Source organism: Mustelus asterias, chromosome 14 (assembly GCF_964213995.1).
Source record: "Mustelus asterias chromosome 14, sMusAst1.hap1.1, whole genome shotgun sequence".
NCBI lineage: Eukaryota > Metazoa > Chordata > Chondrichthyes > Carcharhiniformes > Triakidae > Mustelus > Mustelus asterias.
The window spans coordinates 25,464,323-25,489,608 of record NC_135814.1 but is presented as its reverse complement, the minus strand read 5'-3'; the positions used below and the strand labels follow the sequence as shown (position 1 = coordinate 25,489,608).

The 25,286-nt window shown below is 43.0% G+C and overlaps 1 protein-coding gene across 1 annotated transcript in view; it reads left to right on the top strand.

The window, feature by feature from the left end:
* Positions 1 to 25,286, top strand: part of arhgap15 (Rho GTPase activating protein 15) — a 730,777-nt gene that overhangs the window by 495,094 nt on the left and 210,397 nt on the right. The window contains exon 11 of the mRNA XM_078228014.1: positions 4,968 to 5,066. Coding sequence (XP_078084140.1) covers positions 4,968 to 5,066 — 99 coding nt within the window. The remainder of the gene's footprint in view (positions 1 to 4,967; positions 5,067 to 25,286) is intronic.

The following is a 25,286-nucleotide window of genomic DNA, read 5'->3' as shown; positions in this document are numbered from 1 at the left end:
TGGCAGAACCAGAAGATCTCGCCGCCTGCAATGGCGGGGCTATCTCCCACCTACCATGTTTACTCCTATAGGGAAATCCTAGCGGTCATAGATATAAAGTGGTCACCAATAAATCCAGTAAAGAACTCAGGAGAAACTTACTTACCTAGGGAGTGTTAGAATATAGCACTTTCTATCACAAGAGCAGTTGATTAGGGTAGCATAGATGCATTTAAGGGGAAGCTAGACAAGTATATGAGGGAGAAAGGAATTGAAAGGTTTGCTGATTGAGTTAAGTGCAGGAGGCTTGTCTGGAACATGGACACTGGCATAGACCAGTTGGGCTGAACGTCCTGTTCCTGTGTTGTAAATTCTAAGCAGCACGTAACTCTGTGTAATCATTTTAGGCCACAATACAGATATAGCTTCAAAAATGATATAGTGGAAGTGATTTTTAGCTTGGTAGAGTGGGTGCTCAGCCTGGCCAAAGCTCACCTGAACGTTTTCAAGTACAGTGACCCACCATCTTAATACAAATGGTTGCTGGTGACTCTCTGGGTGAGCATAGCCAGAGGACAATAGTAAAAGACCGGATCAGATATAATGAGATGAGGAACCTGGGTGACCACAATTTTCCACTTCTCATTGCCTATTTTCCTGGAGATGGAGTTGGGCTGCAGTGAAAATCACCCCCAGAATCAATAAAAACAACTTGTATTTATATATCCTGCTCATATCCAGGGAGACTAAATAAAGGTTGTTCAGTGTTTCATTCCATTGTCTATTTTAATTGGGATCTGTTTGAAGTCCATTATATCTATTGATTGTAAATGCCTATAATGGAGTACTCAGTAGTCGTAATCAAATTTCAAACAATTACTCCATGCAATAAACAATGTTTTCTAATTCTATTTATGCCATGCTTTCATGCATTTTTTTCTTCACTGACATGAAATTGTGGTTTTACGTTGCATGGCTATCCAGTTTATTTAGTCGCACTGGGTAATGTCACTAATGCACTCTCAGTGGCTTTGATGGTGCCAAATGTAATCCCATTGAAGTTTTCCAAGAGAATGGCAATAAATGGAGACAATGGGCTAGAGATTTCTGTCAAAATAGCGGTGAAGCTAATTGCACTTGCCTTTGCTTATGCACATATGGCTCAGCGAAGGACACATGTGAGGTAAAAATGAGTATCCAAAAATTGCTTCCCCAGTTGAGTTGCTCTGCCCTTAGCCTCACGGAATTACGTTTCCCTCTGCACACTTCCAAACACATTGAGGGATGTGATGATGCTGTATTTGCATGGTGGATACAGACAAAACTCACCACAGAAAGTTCAGTCTCGTCATTTCAAGCACAGATACACCTTTTTTGTTACTTTTCATTATTTTTCTTTCTCTCTGAATCCAATATTTCTTTCACAAGAACATGAGAATTAAGGCCAGCAGTAGACTATATGCCACCTCAAATCTGCTCTGACATTCAATACAATCATGTCTTATCATCTACCATACTCCACTTTTCCTCTCATTCCCATATCCCTTGATTTCCTGAGAGACCAAACATCTGTCTGTCTCGGTCTTGAATATGGATTATCCAAAACCCTCTGGAATAGAGAATCCTAAAGATTCACAACCCTCTTAGTGAAGAATTTTGTCTCACCTCAGTACTAAATGATTGACCCTTTATACTGAGACAGTACCAGGGGAAATAACCTCTCAGTTTCTACCCCATCCAGTCTTTTCCGAATCTTGCATATTTCAATGAGATCATCTCTCATTCTTCTAAATTCCCGACAGTATAGCCCGATTTCCTCAATCTCTCATCATAGCACAAGTCTCTCAGCCCCAGAGTCAATCAAGGTAACCTTTGTGCTCCCACTTCTAAGTTAAGTTCTTAGATATGGAAAACAAAACTATTCACACAGTACTTCAGATGTGGTCTCACCAAAGACTTATACATTGTAGCAAGACTTCCTTATTCCCACACTCAATCCTCCTTGCACTAAATTTCTGTGTCCCTTGTGCAAGTACACTCAAGTCCCCTGAGAAAAATCAACATTTAAAAGTTGAAAACAAATTTGATTTTCTATTGTTGTATAATCTCACTCCTCCCCATGTTATATATTCCATTAGCCACCATGTTCACTTCAGAGCCAACATTTTAAAGATGTGCTGGAGGAGGGGACGGAGTGTAGGGTAACGAAGTTTGCAGATGACACAAAGATAAGTGGAAAAGTGAATTGTGTGGAGGACGGAGAAGATCTGCAGAGAGATTTGGACAGGCTGAGTGAGTGGGCGAGGATATGGCAAATGGAGTATAACGTTGAGAAATGCGAGGTTATACACTTTGGAGGAAATAATAACAAATGGGATTACTATCTCAATGGAAACAAATTAAAACATGCTACCGTGCAAAGGGACCTGGGGGTCCTTGTGCATGAGACGCAAAAGCCCAGTCTGCAGGTACAACAGGTGATCAAGAAGGCAAATGGGATGTTGGCCTATATCGCGAGGGGGATAGAATATAAAAGCAGGGATGTCTTGATGCACCTGTACAGGGCATTGGTGAGGCCGCAGCTGGAATACTGTGTGCAGTATTGGTCTCCTTATATGAGGAAGGATATATTGGCATTGGAGAGAGTGCAGAGAAGGTTCACCAGGTTGATACCGGAGATGAGGGGTTTGGATTATGAGGAGAGGCTGAGGAGATTGGGTTTGTACTCGTTGGAGTTTAGAAGGATGAGGGGGGATCTTATGGAGACTTATAAGATAATGCAGGGGCTGGATAGGGTGGAGGCGGAGAGATTCTTTCCACTTAGTAAGGAAGTTAAAACTAGAGGACACAGCCTCAAAATAAAGGGGGGTCGGTTTAAGACAGAGTTGAGGAGGAACTTCTTCTCCCAGAGGGTGGTGAATCTCTGGAATTCTCTGCCCACTGAGGTGGTGGAGGCTACCTCGCTGAATATGTTTAAAGCGCGGATGGATGGATTCCTGATCGGTAAGGGAATTAAGGGTTATGGGGATCAGGCGGGTAAGTGGTACTGATCCACGTCAGATCAGCCATGATCTTATTGAATGGCGGGGCAGGCTCGAGGGGCTAGATGGCCTACTCCTGCTCCTATTTCTTATGTTCTTATGTTCTTATGAATGGGGGGGTAAAATTGGAGGTGCCTATTTGGCGGTACCTACCACCATTAGCATTTTCAGAGGACTAAGGAATGGATAGCCTTCCCGCCCTTAGGTCAATTGAGGCCCTAAATAGGAAAAGAAAGAGCCTCTTCAGGGTATTTTCCCAATGCCTCTGGTGTTTTACCACTGATGAGTGGGCACTTCCCACATTGGAAGACCACCAGCTATAACCTGGTCACTTCTTTGCAGGCTTAGGGTGGGGTTGTGAGTGGGTGGGGTGGGGGGCGGTGGAGACTTTTGATCTGTCAGCTTGTGACCCCCCCCCGCCCCCAAGAAGGAGTGCCACCTCATCTGAAAGACATAACCCTGCCCTCATGGACACTTCCATTCCTCTTGCTACAACCACCTCACTAGCCCAGCGAACCCAGTCCAGCTTACTTCCATTTTGTGGCATCCTCCACGTGGTTGGTCCTGCCTCTTTGCCGGCCCAGCAATGACCACCGCTCCTGGTGGCACTGTTGGGATTGGGGAGCCTCCAGCTACCTGGTAGCTTTGTCCCCTTAAAGGGACAGAAGCCCTGGTTGGAGGAAGTCAATGAATGCAGCACGCAGTCAGGAATAATCTGACTGGTTGAGACTGGTGTATACACGATTTTCTGGCTGGTGGACAGGGCCACGGCCACCCCATAAAATCCTGGCCAATCTGCCCAGTGTTCCTCACTGCTGTTGTTGCCCTATTCACTCCGGTGCAGGAATGCCCTGTTTCCCTGGCTGCAGTAACAGCTCACACTTGCAACGATTTGTCACTCAAAACAGTTTTTAAAATAAACCCTAAATGTGCAAAGGCAAATCTAACTCACAGCAGACACCATTAGGCTGTTGACAAATGAATTTGTATTTCAATTCTACATCACTGATTATACAAGTGATTCTTTGGCAAAGCACTAAGTTGCTTTTTTGTTATAAATTGCCTGTGTGTCACCAACGTTGAGGTCGGCGCCAGTCAAAATTCCAGTATGTATGCATCAGACTTTAGAATTAATTTTCTCAGTTCTCATTTGTCCAAAAGATGAGGGAATTCCCAACTGCGATTCGACTGCCAGACTTTGACCTTTAGGTTCATTAGCTAGCCTACTGGATTGAAAGAACCCCTATAATTGTACTTTGCTTGAGATTGTTTTACATTTTAATACAAAAGGTTTCAGAGCTAATACCGTTCAAGTTAAATAATTTGGGTATATGTAAACATTGTCGATTTAGTAACAATGTATTTTATTTATTACATCTTTTTGGAAATATTTCCAACACCTCTCTTTATTTCCTCATGACAATGTTATGCTGAACTGAGGTGTCTATGTATTTATCTGAAGCAACTCTCAGTCACAGAAACGTAGCAAGTAGAAGCAGGAGTAGGCCATTCAACCCTTCGAGCCTGCTCTGTCATTCATTTTGATCATGGCTGATCATCAAATTCAATATCCTAATCCGACCTTTCTCCCCCATATCCCTTGATTCCTTTAGCCCTAAGAGTTTTATCTAATTTCTTCTTGTTGGGGGCAGAAGAAAGCAAAAACAGATTGAAAGGGATTCTAACTAGTTTGAAGACCATGGTGTTTCCTTCAGTCAACTAATTTTCGATGATATCACTCAGTATTCCAGCAGTCATTATCTTGACTCTCCAAAAACTTTGTTAAAATGTGACATATTTGATGATACGATCTTTATTGATTCAGGCTCAGGATTGTAGCAGGAATGCCAGAGAAAGGGACTGATTGAATCAGAGATAGAATCAACCTCCTTATTAATGCAATAATCTTTTGATTAACACAAGTTGTGTCTTTGTATTATGTTGTAGATCAAGTATTCGGCTGCCATTTGACTATACTGTGCAAGCGCGAGGGAACCACAGTTCCAAGATTTGTGAAGCTTTGCATCGAGGCTGTGGAAAAAAGAGGTAGGTGGCACTTTAATGATGTTCTTTTGCATCTCTCAATAGAATTACCGACAACGCCATCAGATATCATATAAACCCCATTTAAGTGTCACAGAGTCATGGGGAGGGGAACTTTCCTGTCCCGCCCGCCACAGGAATCGTAACGGGTGAGGGATGGACCATGTAAAGGTCCGTTGACCTTCAGGCGGGATTTTCTGGTTTTGGGGCAAGCACAGTTGGGAAATCCCGCCGTCATAGAGATATACAGCAGGGAAACAAGCCCTTCAGCCCAACTGGTCCATGCCGACCATGTTTCCTAAACTGAGCTAGTCCCATTTGCCTGTGTTGGGCCCATATCCCTCTAAACCTTTCCCATCCATGTACCTGTCCAAATGTATTTTAAATGTTGTAATTGTACCCGCATCTACCACCTCCTCTGGCAGCTCATTCCACATACACACCACCCTCTGTGTAAAAATGTTGCCCCTCAGGTCCCTTTTAAATCTTTCCCTTCTCACTTTAAACCTGTGCCCTCTAGTTTTGGACTCCCCTACCCTGCGGAATGTGTAAAGTGATCCCGAGATGACTCAACAGTTAACAGGAATCCAATTGCAAAGCTTCATTTAGTTGCTTCACAATTTACTCTGGTGTTCCTCAAATGCATCTCCACCACCCTGTAATTCAAAATCTTTTTGGGAAAAAAATGTGAGGGAAGGGTTCTGGCAATGACATGATGACAGTTTATATCAACTATAAACATTTGTCCATTATAAACACAGGACAGGCATCTAAATGTTAAACAAGTACTCCAGCTCACTAATCCCGCTGCACTGCAAGATGTGATGGCAGGAGAGGCAAGGGGTGGATGGGGTGGGGATTTATTTTCTGGCAATGTCCATCTGCTGATCTGCATGTGAACTCTAACTTGTCAATAGCAATAACTTTAAAATGTCTCGTGAGGTTATAGTGAAACCTCTTTAATGTCTTGCTCTTAGTTCAGGCTGGTAACTGTACATTATCACAATCAGTTTATGTCAAAGAGGAATACTGAATGCGATAACTTGAAGGTGGTATTCAGAGCTGTGTGGGAGAAATAATAGGTTGCTTACCAGCATGTGTGCTGGTAGTTTTCTAAGGTGAATCACATAGTTTCACACTGCCCTATAAACATAGCAAGAGTAGGATGTGGGAGATTTACTCTCAATTTCAGTAAATAACCACTAAATGTTTATAATAAACATCAGACGTTAGATTTTTTTTCATGAATCACCGTGCAGGGAAATGTGTGCTGAGCGCTCTGGGTAGTTCATGAGAGTCAACTAAAATTGCACCTGTAGGTGGTGTTCTGAGGTAATCTTACATTTGAAGTAACTGCTCATAATTACTTGTTAATGGCTCCAAATTGGTAGTTTCACTTCAGCTGCAAGAATATCTGTGCGGGTAAGGAAAAAGTCACACCGATGCAACTTAGGACGCTTTACTCATGCATTGTTGGATCAGCATACATTTCCTCTGCACCTGACCTATGCCATTTGTGATTTGAAAGTGTTCGAGGCTGGGGCTGAGCACAGAATAAAATAACTGCCGAATATCATTCACTGGTTTGGTAGTGCTCATGTATCTGGAGTCAGAAATTTATTGATGCAAACCCCACTTCATGATTTGAGTTCATATTCATTCAAGGCTAACACAAAAAAAACTAGCTTGTCATTCACCTCTAGTCCCCTTTTCATCATTCAGCAGGAATGGTGAGGTCATGTGAAAAGGCAGGAGACAGGGTGAAGACAGCCATGTTCCTGAGAGGGGGAAGGAGGCAAATTTAGGCGGCAGAGTCATATTCCGATGACCTCACCAGGGGGAAGATGAAACTTTTGCTGTGGGCCTGATGACGGACTGCACCGTCTTCGACCCACCAGTGACAGGTAGATCGCTGTGGGCCTGACAACAGACTGCACAGTCTTTGACTCGCCAGTGACAGGTAGATCGCTGTGGGCCTGACTACGGACTGCACAGTCTTCAACCTGCCAGTGACAGGTAGAAGCAGCAAGATTCCTGGCCCCAGTTAAAACTGGCCCTTTTGTGTTGCATTGTAGGTATGCCCTCTTTCAGATGAGACATTAATCCAAAATGGTCTGGATATAAGACATCCAATGGCATTGAAAAAATTAAAATATTTCCTGATTTCCAATATTCCTGACCAAAAACAGATTAACTTATCATTCATCACATTAGCCATTTTGAGGCTCTTAATAGCTGCATTTACCATAAAACAGGAGTGACTGTTCTTCTGTAGTAAACTATAGGCCATAAAATACTTTAGAATACCCTAAGAATTTGAAGACTTGGCAGATCTTACCAGGGCGGCACAGTGGTTAGCACGGCTGCCTCACAGTGCCAGGAACCCGAGTTCAATTCCGGCCTTGGGTGAGTGTGAAGTTTGCACATTCTCCCTGTGTCTGCATGGGTTTTGGTTTCTTCCAAAGGTGTGCAGGTTAGGTGGATTGGCCATGCTAAATTGCCCCTTAGTGTCCCAAGATGTGTTGGTTAGGGGGATTAGCAGGGTAAATATGTGGGGTTACAGGGCAGGGCCTGGGTGGGATGCTGTGATGGAGAGTCGATGCAGGCCCATTGGGCCAAATGGGCTCCTTCTGTGCCATAGGGATTCTATGATCTGAGATTATTCTATTTTAACAGATGGAAAAGCTGTGAAATGTATGACGTTTTTCTTTATACACATAAAGACACCAGGTGCAGGTTAAATAATGGTAGATACATACTTTGCTCATCTCTGCTTCAGAATTAAAGTAACAGACAACAATAGCTTGCATTTGTATATCAACTTAACATAGAAAACCTCCAAAAGTGGGAGAGGAAGGAAAAGTAAAGAAAATAGTTAAATAAAATTAATGCAATGGACAACCAATGATGCAAGAGTTGGGAGATGTGACTGAGAGTATTGTCAAAAAGATGGATTTTGAGAAAGTTTTTAAAGATGAAGAAGAGATGGGTTTAGCAAAGAATTCCTAAGTGTAAAGACAAAGCAGCTAAGAGTCTAAACTTAAGATAAAAGCAAAATACCGTGGATGCTGGAATCTGAAACAAAACATAAAATTCTGGAAAATCTCAGCAAGTCTGACAGCATCTGTGGAGAGAGAATAGAGCCAATGTCAGAACTGCTCTACGAAGGGTCATCCAGACTCGAAACGTTGGCTCTGTTCTCTCTCCATAGATGCTGTCAGACCTGCTGAGATTTTCCAGCATTTTCCGTTTTTGTGTAAGAGTCTAAACTTTCTTGGGAGGTTGATTTTGAAAAGCAGAACTAGCAGAGCCTAAATAGTTCTTCGAACGAAACATTATTGAACATTGTAGGATGTGTGCACCAGGGCTATGCTGTTGGAATGAAGTCATAACCAACAGGAGTTCAGCCTGTAAGATCAAGCACAGAGGTTAATAAGCTCAGTTCATGACACTCCTAATTTTTGGATGATAGATTTTAATCACCAGACTCAGAAACACCATGAATCAGGGGCACTAACCTCTGCACCCTTTTCACTCGTCTGTGATACTGTTCAGTGAACCATTACGCAGAGGGCATAGCTCCTCTGAATTTATTGTATGTATTATCTAATGTATTTACCACTTTTGTTAGCAATACCCTCCATCAGACAGTGAGGTCCTTTGTGATCTAGGCATTGTGGGCTTGCATTCAAATAAATAAATATTACTTCAATAAGGACTGGGCCATTTCAATACGTTCATATTTTTTATTAGCTTTAAGGTCGCCATCATCTATGGGATCTTTTCACAAATCTGACAACTGGGAACTATCTGCATTTCTGGCTTTCAAAAACTCAGCGGGGAATTTATCAAAACACTTTTCGGCCAGAATTCAAAAGGCTCATCTCAGTGTGGGATTACGAATGCTTCATTTTCAGTTCCCTTGCACTGGTTTCATGGAATTATAATGAGAGTGTCACAGAAGACTTGTATTCCCACCATGATTGAAAAATTTGAAAATGATTCACTAGTTATGAATGCAGTTTCCAGATGCATCTGAAAAATGTAGACATTCTTCATCATCATCTCGGTGACTAAAAACTGTCCGCTGCACCACTAGACTGAAGAGACTGTTTTTAACAATAAATGGTCCGTTGTTTGGACAGTGCCATTTTCTGTAGCAGTTTGAAAGTAACCCAATAAACCGAAGTGTTTTGATGGGATGGGCTTTGAAAGTCAAGACATAAAAGCTTCATTCAACTTAAAGCCCCTGCCAGAACCTTAAATGTACGTTATCACAGAATCCGACAGTGCAGAAGGAGGTCATTCAGCCCATCAAGTCTGCACTGACCACAATCCCACCCAGGCCCTATCCCCATAGCCCCATGCATTTACCCTAGCTAGTTCCCCTGACGCTAAGGGGTAATTTAGCATGCCCAATCCACCTAACCCACACATCTTTGGACTGTGGGACGAAACCAGAGCACCCGTAACACGCAGACATGGGGAGAACATGCAAACTCCACACAGGCAGTGACCCAAGCCGGGAATTGAACCCGGGTCCCTAGCGCTGTGAGGCAGCAGTGTTGACCACTGTGCCACTATTGCTTCAGAAGTCATGAAGCAACGTATAGAAGTAATCTGGGTATGCTTAGGCAAAAAGAAACAAAGAAGTGTTTCCGTCCCTCAGCAGTTAACATTTGATTACTGCTTAAGATCCCCCCAAAATTAAAAAAAACATATTTTCTTTGAACTCAAGCTTTAAGTTAACAAATTCTAGATTCATGGAGAATTCAACAGTTCGGGGGAAAAAACATACAAGATACACCTGCAGTCTCTCACACCCACTGTATCAAATTTCAAAGATAAAAAAATGCCAATAACAAAATTGCTTTTTCTATACATTTAAACTGTTGGGGAAATATGGTTAGCCAGTTAACATTTTCTTCCGACAGCTCACATGTTAGTTTCTTTTTTTCCTCTACACATTCTAAAAATGAAAACTTTCCACGGGTTTTGCACTTAGTACAAAATATCACTGCAGTGAAATGTTTGTGCATATGTTTCTTCCAAAACTACTTTTTCAATTATTTACCCAACCATCTGTGTCATCAGCCTTCATGTGTAGTAAAAGGAACTTTCTCACCTGTCTAATTTGGGCAAACAGATGAGGTAAGTGCTACAATGATGTAATGAACCAGTCGGAAAGAGTCTCAAAGGAGCAGAACAGCTTCCAAACAACTTTTGTCTTCATTGCTCCTGGATCCGGAAGGCTGCTAGTTCACCAAGATCAACCTGGTTTGCATTAGCTTAATCTTTCAGGTCCTGAAGGTGTTACATGGTCTCTCTGAGCTTGCTGACGACCTACAGTATCTGACAAATCGATATTCTCTGATACAGAGAATTAGCTATTTGAATGAATTCAGCATAGACCTCACCTCCTTATGTGTGCCTTGAACCTGTCCACTATAATCATCTCCCGGCAAGAAAGGCTGATCATTGAACGTGAATAAAAGGTTTAAGCTGGTCTGAATTCAGATTTACCATTTGTATTGGATCCACCGAAACAAGTGGCAACACTCATGATCCCAGTGGATTTCAACAGTATACTTGTGTTTGTGACATGCTAAACACAGCCATCCACACACATATACACTTACACTCCAAACCCTGCCAAAAACTTTCCTTCCATTATGGCAAGTGACATATACATACTTGGAGCGACAACAATAAATGGTCGGAACTCTATGTGCAGCGTATAATTTAGGATTCTTTCATGAACTGGTGTAGCTTATGGTGCCTCAAAGCCTTTGTTCTGGTATACAGTGCTGATATCCAGTAATAAATCTGCTTTTGAATGTTGGTGGTCTGAGTGAATAGTATTCATCTGATTCTCGACTGATTGGTGCCAACAACAACTTGTATTTATATAGCACCTTTAATAGTAGTACAACATACCAAGATGCTTTGTAGGAGTGTAATTGGACAAAAAAAATTTAACTGCAGGAGACATTGGGCAAAATCTTTGACTGATATTCCCAGCCAAAATGATGGAACCTGCAGCACTGTATCTGTCAAAGGGATGATTTCTAATTAAATGATCTCCAGCATGGATCAGAAAGGTTCAACTATACATAGATTCCTGAGCCTGCAGCAATCATTGGAATAGAGAGTAGTCCTGTCTTCCCAGCTATCTCACTCTGACTTCTGGAGGCCCAGCTTCAGGATCTGAGGCACTGCACTCAGGTGAGCTTTCCCAAGGATGGAAGGAAGAGACCTGCCTCTCCAACCAAGCTGATGTACCATGGAAGAGGCCAGGGAGGCAAACAGCAGAAGTATGTTCACTCCAACCTGGAGACAGTGCATCAAGGGAACCAAGGAACTCAGGAGGATGGGAAAGGTGAGGGGAATAACTCTTTCAGGTGCCAGGTCCAATACCCTGCCTTTCTCCATATTCTCTTTCCCAGCACTCCTCAGAACAACATGCCTCGCTGCTCCACTCTCTTCCTGCCAGAGCCTCACTCCTCCACAAATGGACATTCAGCACTCACCCTCATTCTATTGCACAGTCACCGTTCACAAATGTCCTTTCCTCCCCGCCACATAAGCCATTTTGAATACTCATGACTCTCAGTCTTCTTTCCTTGCAGTTAAAGGGAACACACTTTCAGGGAGAGGCAGAGAGCTCCCTGTGTCATGGGGATGAATAGGGGTGGTGGTCCTCCAGAGACAGGCACCTTGATGCTCACTGGCAATAGGTATCCTCATAGTGCACTTGGAAGGAAGTCTTGTTCCAGGAGACTGCAAATGTTAGCAGGGAACAGCTATGAAAACCTGAGCCCCCTAAAGCATTGGTGCTGACTCTTGTTAAGAAAGCTGAACCGCTTGCTGTCTATGTTGGGGATTTTGCCTCATTGAAGCCGGACCTCAGTGTCCATCCCCTCTCCGCTGTAGGGCAACATGTGAATGAGGATAAGGCAGCTGCTCCTGCTACTCAGCTCAGCCTTCAGCCGACTGAGAAGAAGAGTATATGAGAACCAGGATCTAAGACTCGACTAAAGTCATAGTTTACCAGGCAGCAGTGATTCTTACATTCCTATATGCTTCAGAGAGTTGTACAGCCTATTGCAGTCACCTCAAAGCACTGGAGAAATACCAACAAGGGTTACTTCACATGATATGAACATAATAACATAAGATATAGGAACAGAAGTAGACCACACAGCCCATTGAACCTACTCTGCCATTCAATATGATCGTGGCTGATCTTGGGCTTCAAATCCTTCAAATCCGGTGGGGAGAAAGGTCACCCAACAATGGGTGTCCACTCCCAAACCAACATGCCCAGCATCAAGGTGCTAATCACTCAAAACCAGCTCCACTGGGTGGGACACCATTCTCCCTAAGCAACTGCTCTATTTTAAATTTGGTCACTGCAGGAGGAGAGTCCCATGAGGACAATGCAAATGCTATTGGAATGCCTCCCACCCCAATGCATCCCTGCTGATTCTTGGCCATCCTGCCTTGTGACTGACCAAAATGGAGGAAATTTATTCAGGAAGGCACTGAACACATCGAGCGAGTATGCAGAGATGAAATCAAGGCATGGAAGAGAACACATCCAAACACATCAACTGCCCAATCCTTCATGCAACACCTGCTCCTCATGGGGCAGAGTCTGCAGATTACACATTAAACTTATCTGCCATCTCAGAACCCATCGAACTGGATATCTTCAATCTGGAGGCACGGCCGAAGAGGGAATGAAGAGACTTTCTCTATCAGAGGTGTAAGTAGTGCTGGTAAAATTGCTGCCGTGTCATGATGAAGGTTGACAGCAGGGAAGTGCAGCTGAAGCTGAGTGAAGTGACTTCCGAGAAGTTGGAAATCACCTGTCCAGCAGTGAGAGCTCACTCTGAGATGGAGTGCTGTGAACAGCAGCCTCTCACCTGGTCATGGCTCCACTTATTCATTTCCACTGATCAAAGTCTTAGCAACATGTCAGTTTTGCTGAAGAAGTCCCCATATCCCCCTTGGTTGGTTAAAACAACAGTCAAAAACATAGGGCGCAATCTTACTGGCCGTTCATGCCACGTTCCCACTGCAGCAAAGTTGGAGAATTTGGCGGCCAGCCAAATCTCCATTCGCTGCAGCGGGATAGGGAATTCCCGCTGGCATGAACGGCCATAACTTTGCAGTCCCAGTTAAATATTTTAATTACTTGCTCAACAGCTGCAAGGCTGCTACTCTCTCACTTGCAAAAACCATCCAGGGGAAACCCGGAAGTGGGCAAGGTCATGTCAAGATCCCGACCCAGCAATATTTTCAGGGGATTTAACTTGTCCTCATGCACCCAAACCCATGAACCCTTCGTCCATTAAAACTCCCCCATTAGTAGAGCCGACTGAAATCTTGTTCAAAGATGCTAGGGAGAGCGGTGGAGAAGCAGGGAGGTTTAGGGAGCACATTTAGCACCTAGACAGCTGAAGGCACGGCAGCCATTAGTGGGATGAAGGGAGTTCGGGATGCATCAGAGACCAGAATTGGAGAAATGAAATGTTCTCAGAGAGATATATGGTCGGAGGGAATTTCAGAAATCTGATAGGGAGACGTCATTAAAGGAATTGAACATGAGGATAAGAATTTTTAAATTAGGCACCTGGAGACTCCATCTTAATCTGTACCAGTCAGGGGTAATGTAGAGAGGATACGTATCCAAGGTCTGCCAGTATATACCTTAGTTCCTACTAATTCAGCAAAGGGTCTTCCCAATGCTAAACAAACACATATTGTATTTATTTATTGATTGGGCTATATTTTCATTCACTAGGCTTTAAACTTTGAAATTCCCTGCCTAAATCATTCTACCTTTCTGCCTCCCTTTCTTCATTTAAAAAAACTCCTTAAACTCTTCCTCATTGACTGAGCTCTCTGATCATTAAAACATCTTGTGATTTCTATTCCACTGAGGGTGCTACATAACTGCAAGTCACTGTTGTGGCTTAGCCATATCCACTGATTATAGTTTTGTCACTGAACAGTACCACTTTCAGCACAATAATTCAATCTGCAGCGCTGTAAACCTTTATACTCATGGACCTGCAACAAGTCACAGCAGATGCTGACATTAATGCATTGGACCTAGTCTAATACCAAATAACATGAAACCAAAATTAGAGATCGCATTTTTTTGATTCCCTAAAGAGACTGAACGTGCCTGTTTATTTTACTTATGCAGCCTTCAGTGAGTCACAAGTTCAGTTGACAAATTTGAATGCAGGTGCTGCCTCAACCATTGTCACATTTATGTCACCAGAAATGACACTATACTTTCTGGAATTGATGCGATGGACAGTTCCTCCCAGAAAGGTCTGAATTATAGTTGACATTCCATGAACTTCTTAATGTTTTACTGAGAGGGTCAATGAACTAAAATTTATGGGTGCTGCAAACCTCGAGTCACAAAAAGTTCATCCTGTGTACCTCCAACAACAGCTTTCCTTCTAAACAAAGACAGCAAGTAAATCAGTTCAGCGATCCTGCATCCTGCTTTCAGTTGTCACACACCACATTCCTGCTGGCTGTATTCTCTTCATGGTGGGAGAAATAAGGCACATGGACAATTCTCATGAAAGAATCCAGACAAGACAGCATTAAAGTGAGAGGAAGAGGCAGGGGCTGGTGCAGTTAGGCACCATTTTAATGCTCCACTGTTCGTTTATCCTGTTTAGAAATTTAGTTGTACTTTCCTCCAGATAGTTTGTGCAATACCAACCTTTGACCAACTTATTAGTGAAAAGCATAGTCAACAAATTAGTCAGACATTAGTGAGAAAGCCTATGACCTGGCTAGGTGCAGTGAACCACACAGTTTACACAGAATTGTTACAGTGCAGAAGGAAGCCATCTGCCTCATTGTCTGCACCAGCTCGCTGAATGAGCAATTTGAGCAATGTAATTGTGCCTTTTTCATTCCTTAGCTCTAGCCAAGTAGATTCTATCCTTGACCCCTCTGGGACATTCTCTTCCTCCAGCTCTGCAATGATCTCCTTAATCATAACCACCACTCCTCCCAATTTTTCTTCCTTTCCTATCTTTCACGAATACTTTGAATTCAGGAGTAGATAACTGTCAGTCCTGCCCTTCTTTGAGCCAGGTCTCTGTTATAGCCAAAACATCATGGGTGGGAATTTCTGGCCGCGCTTGTCTCAAGATCGGAAAATCCTGCCCGAGGTCAACGGACATTTGCATGGTCGGGTCCCCACCCGCTACAATTCCCATGGCAGGTGGGATGGGAAAATTGTGCCCCATATTTCTACATGGCAATCTGCACCTGTAACTGACCAATCTTGCAACCACAGTCCATGCATTCACATGAATACACAGTTGCCCTAATTAAGACTTTCTTACTTTCTTGCTTACTCATACCCCAGCTATTAACTGACTATTCCCTATTCTAGTGCTAATTATTTATCTCAGTATATTGTTTGCCTTGGTATTTCTCTCTGATATTATCTCCTGGTTTCCACACCCCTGCTAAATTAGTTTAAAATCTCCCCAATAACACGAGTAAAATGCCCTACAAGGAACTCAGTCGTGGCTGTATTCTATTTAAATGCAACATGTTCATCCTGTCGACATCCCATTTCCCCTAAAACCAGTCCCAGTGTCCCAAGATCCCAAGTGTCCCTTCTGCACCAACTTTCCAAATGATAGGAATGCATTGGGGCTAAGAATGCATAAATATGGATAGATTCAGATCAGGTCACCGAGAGCACAATTTCTGTGCTCTTCACATGGCTTACAGTTAGGTTGGGACATAAAGAGGAAAACAGGTATGGCACTTTTCTAAGCCAGTTCCCACTTATCATATTATTGGTTGATCATTCCTTCAGTGTTAACCAGACTATTGGAAGGAAACACACCTACCAAATATTTATTCAGCAAATCGCACTCATGTATCAATGGCAGATGGTGGCAGGCTGGGTTTATCCTTAATACCCCATCCACCATGATGAAGTCAATTGCTCAAGATTCACACATGAACAGAAGTGATTGAGCAAGGTACTGCAGGTTACCTGACACCCAAGGGACCACCTCAGGGTAGGAGCCATTACATTGAGGAAAGGAGTGAAGGAGACTGCTGTAACTATAATAGTGTAGTAGCAATAATACTATTCATGATTAGACTATCAATAATGTCTGTTAGATTTGGTAGGCCTTTCTAAATCTAGTTTTAATTAACTGTGCATTAATAAATAAAACGACATTTTAGAAAAATTAATTGAATAAGTTCGCTTCGTTTGCCACTTAAAAATGGATGTTATATGAGAGCAGGAACAATTACTGGTAATTGCACAGTTTAGCACAGAAAGACTGGCTCAGCAACATCCTAATGGTCAATAGCACTCATTTCTACCCTAATTTGCTTTTATTCCAGTAAGAGTACAAATGTTTCAGATTAATTACTGATAAATAATAAATTTGACTGAACTTTTAATAGAATCACATCATGACATGGCCACTATTTGCATTTAATATACTTTACAAGTAGAATGGAGGAACAATCAAGGTGTTCATCTTTTTGCCATCATCCTGTTCACCTTGACCAGTTAAAAGAGTAAAGTGTTGCAAATACATGACACGACGCATTTAAATGTGAAGAGAGGAAAGTTTAGCATTTTGGATTTAGAGCCTTTACCAAAACTGGGAGATAAACAAACCCCTTTGGATAATGGAATAATTTAAAGTACGGAGGGCAAATGAGGAGAATATCAGATAAAAGTGCATGACCTGAATTTTTGAGACAGGAGTCAAGCCTACAGCAATTTGGGCTTTTATCTGTTACTCTCAGTTCCTCTCTCCCACATCTTGGCCCAAGTCTTCTGAGGACTGAAAATCACCATTGGATTGCCACACCGTTCCGACTTTCCTGCACCATGAATCTGTTCCACATTTCTGGCCAGATCTTGCGATTCTGAATTTTTCAAAAATGATGAGCAGTCTTCCATCCAACTTCTTTCTTGTAGTGCTGGGAGGTTGAGCTGCCATGACGAGTAAGTGTTCACTAGCAGACTGAAAGGCCAGGACATTTAAACAGTTTTTCACTGTATTAGTGAAGGAGTGAATGGGTAAGTGTGCAAATGGATAGGGTGGGAGCTCTAAAGGATGAGTAGGGTGGCAACTGCGTAGGGTAGAAGCTGGGTACGGTGGCAGGTGACTATGGTGGTAGGTAGGGTCGCAGCTAGGTAGGATGACAGGTATTTAGGGTGGCATGTAGGTAGGGTGGCAGCTGAGCAGGGTGGTATGTGGGTCAGGTGGTTAGATGGGTCAAGCAGAAAGAGTTTTCAGGTTGGAGTCTAGTTTGTTTTTATCAGAGGGGAGTTAGGAGGTCAGGTGGAATGTTAGTTGGTGAGAGCTAGTCAGATCGGGTCAGGGCTAATCAGGTGCAGTGGGGGAGTAGTTGGGAGGTCAAGAGGCGGGGGGGAGTTGGGTGTGTTAGTTGTATAGTTACCCATGTTAGGGTACCTGAGCAGAAACCTCAATGTATGTTATGAAGTCTGATTAGATCCCAAAAGTTTTTTTCTAATTTTGCATTCGTGTGAGGCTAAGGTGACACACCAGGAAGCTTTTATCAAACAAACTTTATTTAACAATACAGTTTAACTATAACAAATGAATTAGCTTAACTTTTACCAATTGAAATACCTAAACATGACGAGATACAATTCTTAACTGCTAACCTATCTCTATTTGTTCCAAAATAAGCAACATTCCTCAATAGACTTAAATTCTCCACTTCAGAATCAGTTAGCAAACAACACAGTCTTATATGTTATTACTTGTTAACAGTCCTAAAGCCTTTGAACACCCCTGGAGAGAGAAATAGAGAAACACCTGTCTTCTGACAGCTCCAAACATCAGCCTTCAGAGAGAGAGAGTGAGAAAGAATCTTGCTTCTTTCAGAACCAAATAGAAACTGCTTACTTTTCCCAGTAAGCTTAGCTCCTCTGATTCACATGACTCTGTCTCTGTCAATTAACCTAATCAAAACCCTACTCTGAAACCCCAGGATAGATAAAGCAAAAAAAAATGCATTTATCAGTTTAAAACAAATGCCCCGTTATCTAAAACCAAGTATTCTCCAGCATTCTCAGCATGGAGCTGCCTGGTGTGGACAAATCAGCATCATGTTAACAGAGCTGAGTGTTAAACATACCCTTTACAAGAAACATGATACAAATACATTTCTTATAGGCATAGTATCGTCACACCCTGGTCTCAAACTAGAATATCGTTGTTTAACATTTCCTGGTTAACTATCTAGTTGAGTAAGTTGGAACAGTCCAAAATCTCAAATTGTAACTCATAGTCAGAGACTTTTTGGGAGGGTCCCCGAGAGCAGGGAAATTGCCCATCAGAAGATCAAACTTCCTGGGCAATTCCCATGAAGTCAGCACATCAGGACCTCCGCAGGGTTCGGAACCACATCTTGTGGGGTATGTCTGATCGCTGACGATCCCGAGACCGGGAGATCTGGGTCTTTGCCATATTAAGCCCTGTAAGATTGGGTGGTTACCTTCAGTTCCCTGTTCCGATAAGAGATCTGCACCTAAAAGTAACTAGCGGCAGAATTCTTCCAAGCCCCCGCCAGTGGCCTCAATGGCAGGCAGGGGGTGTGGATTTGAGCAGGGTGTCCAAAAATCATTTTTACGCCAGTGTGATTTTCCAGAGGGATCTTCCGCTGATGCCCACCATGGGGGATTGGGAAGAGGTCAGCATGAAACTCATTGGCATCCTGCGAATGGGATGTAGAGAAAGCTTGACCACCCACACCTGATTCTCCGTGGCACCAGCGCAAAAACACAACGGTACAAAACACATCTGGAAAATGTGATGTTCAGATGTTGGGACTCACCTGAACAATGGCCGAGGGCTGCCTCTGGAGTGCATAATGGAGGCCTCCAGCAACAATGAACCCTGGAAGACCACAGCAGTGGTTGGGGGGAGCATCTGGAGGTGCTTCCAGAATTTAATATCCTGGAGTCCATCTTCCAACCTCAGAATGTTCCTGCAGATCCATCTTCATTTTGAGGAGGTCCAGCTTCTTTCTTCAATAGTGGGTCAGTGATGTTGGGAGCCTTTTCAATATGGTTCCTGGATAGGATGGTGGACCACGTGCTTTCAGGCCTGTCCCCAAATGGTGCAAAACCCACAGGGTACATAATTAATGAGTATGGGGCCAAAAGATTTGGCACGTTTTCCTGCTGGCCTCCTCAGTTGGAGCCATTCCACGTTCCCAGCCCCGCCACAGGACTTGGGAGAATTCCACTCATGTTTTTCTCTCTTTTCAAATACTGAAAGATCTGCTTTCTATTTCCTACATTTCCAATGTTTTACATTTATTTAAAAAAAACATTTTCTTTATAATTCCATCAATGCCTACTGTTGCAGCAAAATCTACCAAATTTGACTTAGTGATACAAAAGACCAGTGCCAAAACCAAGTACATCAATAATAAATATATACATAATATAAATGGAACAGTTTTACATAATTGTTATAAAAAGTAGTTGCATACTTCACAAGAAATGATTATCCAATTACGGAACGACTCATTAAGTGGAATGGAAATGAAAAGATAATGTAACAGCAGCTTGGTTTGAGAAATGTAATTGTACTATTTACCATATTTTTCAATTCCTTTTTACTGAATTTACTAGTGTCGGACTAGCGTGTGGCCATTTTTGCAATTATTTCCAAATATACTGTGTCTACCACCTAGAAGGACAAGGGCAGCAGATGCATGGGAACACCACCACTGCAAATTATCCTTCAAGCCACACACCATCCTGACTTGGAACTGTACTGCTGCACCTGGGACGGCATGGTGGCACAGTGGTTAGCTTTGCTGGCTCACAGCGCTAGGGACCCGAGTTCAATTCCCAATTTGGGTCACTGTCTGCGCGTTCTCCCCATGTCTGCATGGGTTCCCTCCAGGTGCTCCAGTTTTCTCCCACAGCCCGAAAGATGTGCTGTGTAGGTGCATTGGTCATTGCTAAATTCTCCCTCAGTGTACCCAAACAGGCACCGTAATGTGGTGACTCAGGGATTTTCACAGTAACTTCATTGCAGTGTTAATGTAAGCCTACTTGTGACACTAATAATAAATAAACTTAAAGCTTCAACTTAAACTTCACTGTCACTGGGCAAAAATTCTTGAAACCCCATTTCTAACAGCACTGTGCATGTACCTACACCTCATAGATTGCCGCGATTCATGAAAACAGTTCACCAATACCTTCTCAAGGGTAATTAGGAATGGGCAACAAATGTTGGCCTTGCCAGCCATGCTCACATCTGAAGAATAAATAAAAAGAAAAAAAACAATACCTCAACATAAAATAATTGAGGATCATCAAATTTACATTGAAGGAGAATCCTGCTTATCACTGAATTGTAACTAAATGACCACGTTACAGTTATCGAAACTATTATTTTGACATAAGGTTCGGAACATTTCAATTGTCTTCAGATAGTTGTGGAGATATAATTTGTCCCCTAAATCATATTTTATGCTTAAGCCACTTCAGATCTCAAATGTAACTGGTGTGATCTAGGGCGGCACGGTAGCACAGTGGTTAGCACTGCTGCTTCACAGCTCCAGGGTCCCGGGTTCAATTCCTGGCTCGGGTCACTGTCTGTGTGGAGTTTGCACATTCTCCTCGTGTCTGCGTGGGTTTCCTCCGGGTGCTCCGGTTTCCTCCCACAGTCCAAAGATGTGCGGGTTAGGTTGATTGGCCAGGTTAAAAATTGCCCCTTAGAGTCCTGAGATGCGTAGGTTAGAGGGATTAGCGGGTAAAATATGTGGGAGTAGGGCCTGGGTGGGATTGTGGTCGGTGCAGACTCGATGGGCCGAGTGGCCTCCTTCTGCACTGTAGGGATTCTATGATTCTATGATTCTAATAATGAATCTAAAGATTAAAAACAAACTAACCTGCATACTCAAGTTAAAGAGATACCTGATCCAGGTTTATGGAATGAGGAACCCCAAAAGCTGTAGTGTCACAGGATTCTAAATTGAAACTGAGCTCTATGGTGCAACATGTTGGTTGCTCCAATCTATCACGTTTTGCATTGTTAGGACACAGGGCTTGCAATTGCCCATGCACTGACTCAGCAATTTTAATAGTGCTATCCACAAGCAAGGTGAAGGGAGGAAAAATCAGATCGGACAGTTCTTCTATGGTCCACGTGTGTACCTCATCATGCTCCATTTAAGTCTAGGCTAAGCACAGGTCAGAAGGCAGGAGACTTGTCCTTTTCTTGACTTAAATGTATGATCCACTATGCCTGCACCTGCAGTCCAAATGAGCAGTTCTCCCAGTGCAATCTCCCCACCTTTTTTCCATAACCCTGCACATTGTTCCTTTTCGGATAACAGTCAAATTCTATCTCAAGTGCTTTGTTTGAACCTGCCTCCAGCACACTCTCAGAGTGCATTCCAGAGCTTAACAACTCGCTGTGTCACTTTTTTGCTTCTTTTGCCAATTAGGGTTGTATCCTTTCTTTTACCTTGTCCTTCCACATTCTTCCTACCAAAATGAATCCCTTCACATTTCTCCACATTGAACTTCATCTGTCACTTGTCTGCCCTTTTCACCAACTTGTCTATGGGCTGGACTTTGTGGCCATTCCCGCCAGTGGGATCTTCTGGTCCCACCAAGTTGACCCTCACTGTGGTTTACCCGGTGGTGGGATAGGTGAGTCATACAAATTGCCATTATCTTTGGCAGGACTGAAAGATCTGCCACCAGCCAGTAGCAAGCTGCATCCACCGTAGGAGAACCCATTGCAGAGAAGCTGGAAAATTCCATTCCTTTAGAAGCTCTGCACTAACCTCCTCACATTCATAATGATTCCAAGTTTTGTGTCATCCACAAATTATGAAATTGTGTCCTGTACACAAAGGTCTACATTATTAATATATATCAGAAAGAGCATTGACCCCTAAAGATCTCCACTCCAAACCTTACTCCAGTCCAGAAAAAACACCCATTAACCATTACTCTCTGTTTCCTGTCACACAGCTAATTTTGTATCCATGCTGCTAATGTTGCTTTTATTCTCTGAGTTCTGTCTTTGCTCTTGAACCCGTTGCGTGGCAGTTTATTAAGTGCTATTTGGAAGTCCGTGTACACAACATCAGCAGCACTGCCCTCATCAACCCTCTCTGTTACCTCTTCAAAAAACTCGAACAAGTTAGTTAAACATGATTTTCTCTGAAGAAATCCATGCAGGCACTCCTAATTAACCCACATTTGTCCATATGACTATTATTTTTGTCCCATATTATTACTTCTAGAAGTTTCCACAACACCAAAGTTAAAGTGACTGGCCTGTACTTGCTGGGGTTATTTTTACACCCTTTTTTGAATAAGGGCGTAATATTTACAGGTTTGAACCTCCCCCGAGTCTAAGAGTGCCTGGAAAACTGGAATGGCATAGTGGCACAGTGGTTAGCACTGCTACCTCACAGCGTCAGGAACCCGGGTTCAATACCCGGATTCGATCCCCGGCTTGGTTCACTGTCTGTGTGGAGTCTACACATTCTCCCCGTGTCTGTGTAGGTTTCCTCCGGATTAGGCCTGGGTGGGATTGCAGTCAGTGCAGATTCGATGGGCCGAATGGCCTCCTTCTGCAATGTAGGGATTCTATGATTCTATAATTCTGTGCTCCGGTTTCCTCCCACAGTCTGAAAGATGTGCTAGGCCATGGTGCATTGGCCATGCTAAATTCTTTCTCAGTGTACCCAAACGGTGCCGGAGTGTGACAATTAGAGAATTTTCACAATCACTTCATTGCAGTATTAATGTAAGTTTACTTGTGACACTAATAAAACAAAAAAAAAGTGGAAGAGGAGGTAATTAATACACTAGAAGGATTTAAAATTTATCAACAGGAGGTATTGGATAAGCTCTCTGTAATTTAAGTTAATAAAGTACCAGGAGTGGATGAAATGCACCCAAGGATACTGAGGGAAAGGAGAGTGTATATTGAGGAAGTACAGGCCATTAGAATCCCTACAGTGCAGAAAGAGGCCATTCGGCCCATCGAGTCTGCACCGACTCCCTGACAGAGTGTCTTACACAGGCCCTATCCCTGTAACCTCGCACGTTCACCATGGCCAATCCACCTAACCCGCATATCTTGGGACTGAGAGAGGAAACTGGAGCACCTGGAGGAAACCCGCACAGGCAGAGGGAGAATGTGCAAACTCCATACAGACAGTCACCCAAGACTGTAGCCTGGACAGCATCTTCTTCTGTGATAAAGACAGATGCAAAGTATTCATTTAATACCTCAGTTATTCCTTGTGCTTCCATGCATAAATCACCTTTTGGTCCCTAATCAGTCCTTAGCAAAGCAAAGAAAAATCAAACGTAAATGCTGTTGCAGGAGGAAGAGTTATTTCCTTTCTGGAAGATAAACTTGAAAAGGAGCAATGTTCACAAACTATTTGTTATCTTGAATTTATACGAATCGTCATCCAAGTTAAACCTTTATCCAAGCTTAAATAAGTCTTGACACATCAGTTCTGTGCTTATCAAGATTCATTCATATCTATTGCAGGTTTTAGCTGCTTTTCCCAAGCCAAGCAGTCAATTTAGTTGTTTACTTCTTTGCGTTGTTATCCAGATGAAAGCCAAACAATCAGATAATTCGAACCCCTGGAATCGGGTCATGTGGGATTCTAAAATATCAAAAATCTGAATTCCAACTCCAGTCCGCATAGTTTTAAAGAAAACATTACATGAGGTGGGGACAGCCAACATCGGTTGGGTTGGCAATTTAAATATGCTAATGAGGCTACATGCCTCATTTTTAAACATTACTTAAATTTACCCCAGCCAAACAAGTTTTTCAGGCTTCTGGAAACCCGATGGCTAAAGGGAGGTAAAAACTGATGAATCCAGGAGATAAGCATCGTTTCCACTTACCTACTGGACCCAGTATACCTGCTTCATCATCATGATTGGATATGTAATCTCTTCCATGATGCCTGTGATATGCCTCTAGCCTCCGACTTCTCTCAATGCTGACATCCCTGATATTGCTTGGCATCAACCTTTCCACCCATGCCCATCATCCTGCTGTATCTCCTGGCTCCAGACCCTGATCATTCCCCTGACTTTACCTCTCAAACCTTCACCAACTCCTAACTCCAATTTACCTCCCTCACCACCAGCCTCCTCAATCATCCCTTGCTTCAGACTTCAATGTTCTTGCCCCACACTCCGGCCTCCCAGATCTTGCCCAACTCCAGATTCCTATCTTCCTCCATCTGCCCCTCAACCCGACCTGCTCAATCTTCCCCAGCTCCAGACTCCCAATAATTTTCCACCATACCCAAAAATGTGCAGGTTAGGTGGATTGGCCATGTTAAATTAGTGTAGGTGTAGGTTAAATGGATTAGTCATGGTAGATGTGTGGGGTTACAGGAATAGAGCGGGGGAGGGGGCCTGGGTAATATGCTCAGTCAGAGATTTGGTGCAGACTTGATGGACCAATTGGCCTCTTCAATGTAGGGATTCTATGATATCAGCTCCCTGATATTTTCAGGCACCTCTCTGCTCCAAGGCAGTGGCCTGGAGCCAAAGGCCTACTGTCCCCAGCCTGTCATCCTTTCAACCTAGCTGGCTGTGGCCAGGAAATGGAGATGTAAAACTAATCGAGTCCTGTTATTAAATTCTACAGGGCTGTCAGGATACCTTTTCTTCCAGATTTCCTGACCTCAACCAGCCCCCAAATTCTGTACCCATTTGCGAGTTAATATCCAGCTAATATATAACGCAACATAAAACCAATGTAATATTCTGCCTCACATATGGATTGTACACTCATGTAATTCATAATGAGTTCTCCTGGTTCCCTTCAGGACAAATAATAATGACAGACCCATATCGAGCTCCAGTAGCAGATAATATTGTATCATATATGGAGGAAGCGATGACCTCGTGATATTATCGCTAGACTATTAATCCAGAACCTCAGTTAATGTTCAAGGGGCCTGGGTTTGAATCCTGCTATGGCAGATGATGGAATTTGAATTCAATAAAAACAATATCTGGAATTAAGAAACTATTGATGACCATGAAACCATTGACGAGTGTCGTAAAAACCCATCTGTTTTACGAATGTCCTTTAGGGAAGGAAATCTGTCGTCCTTACCTGGTCTGACCTA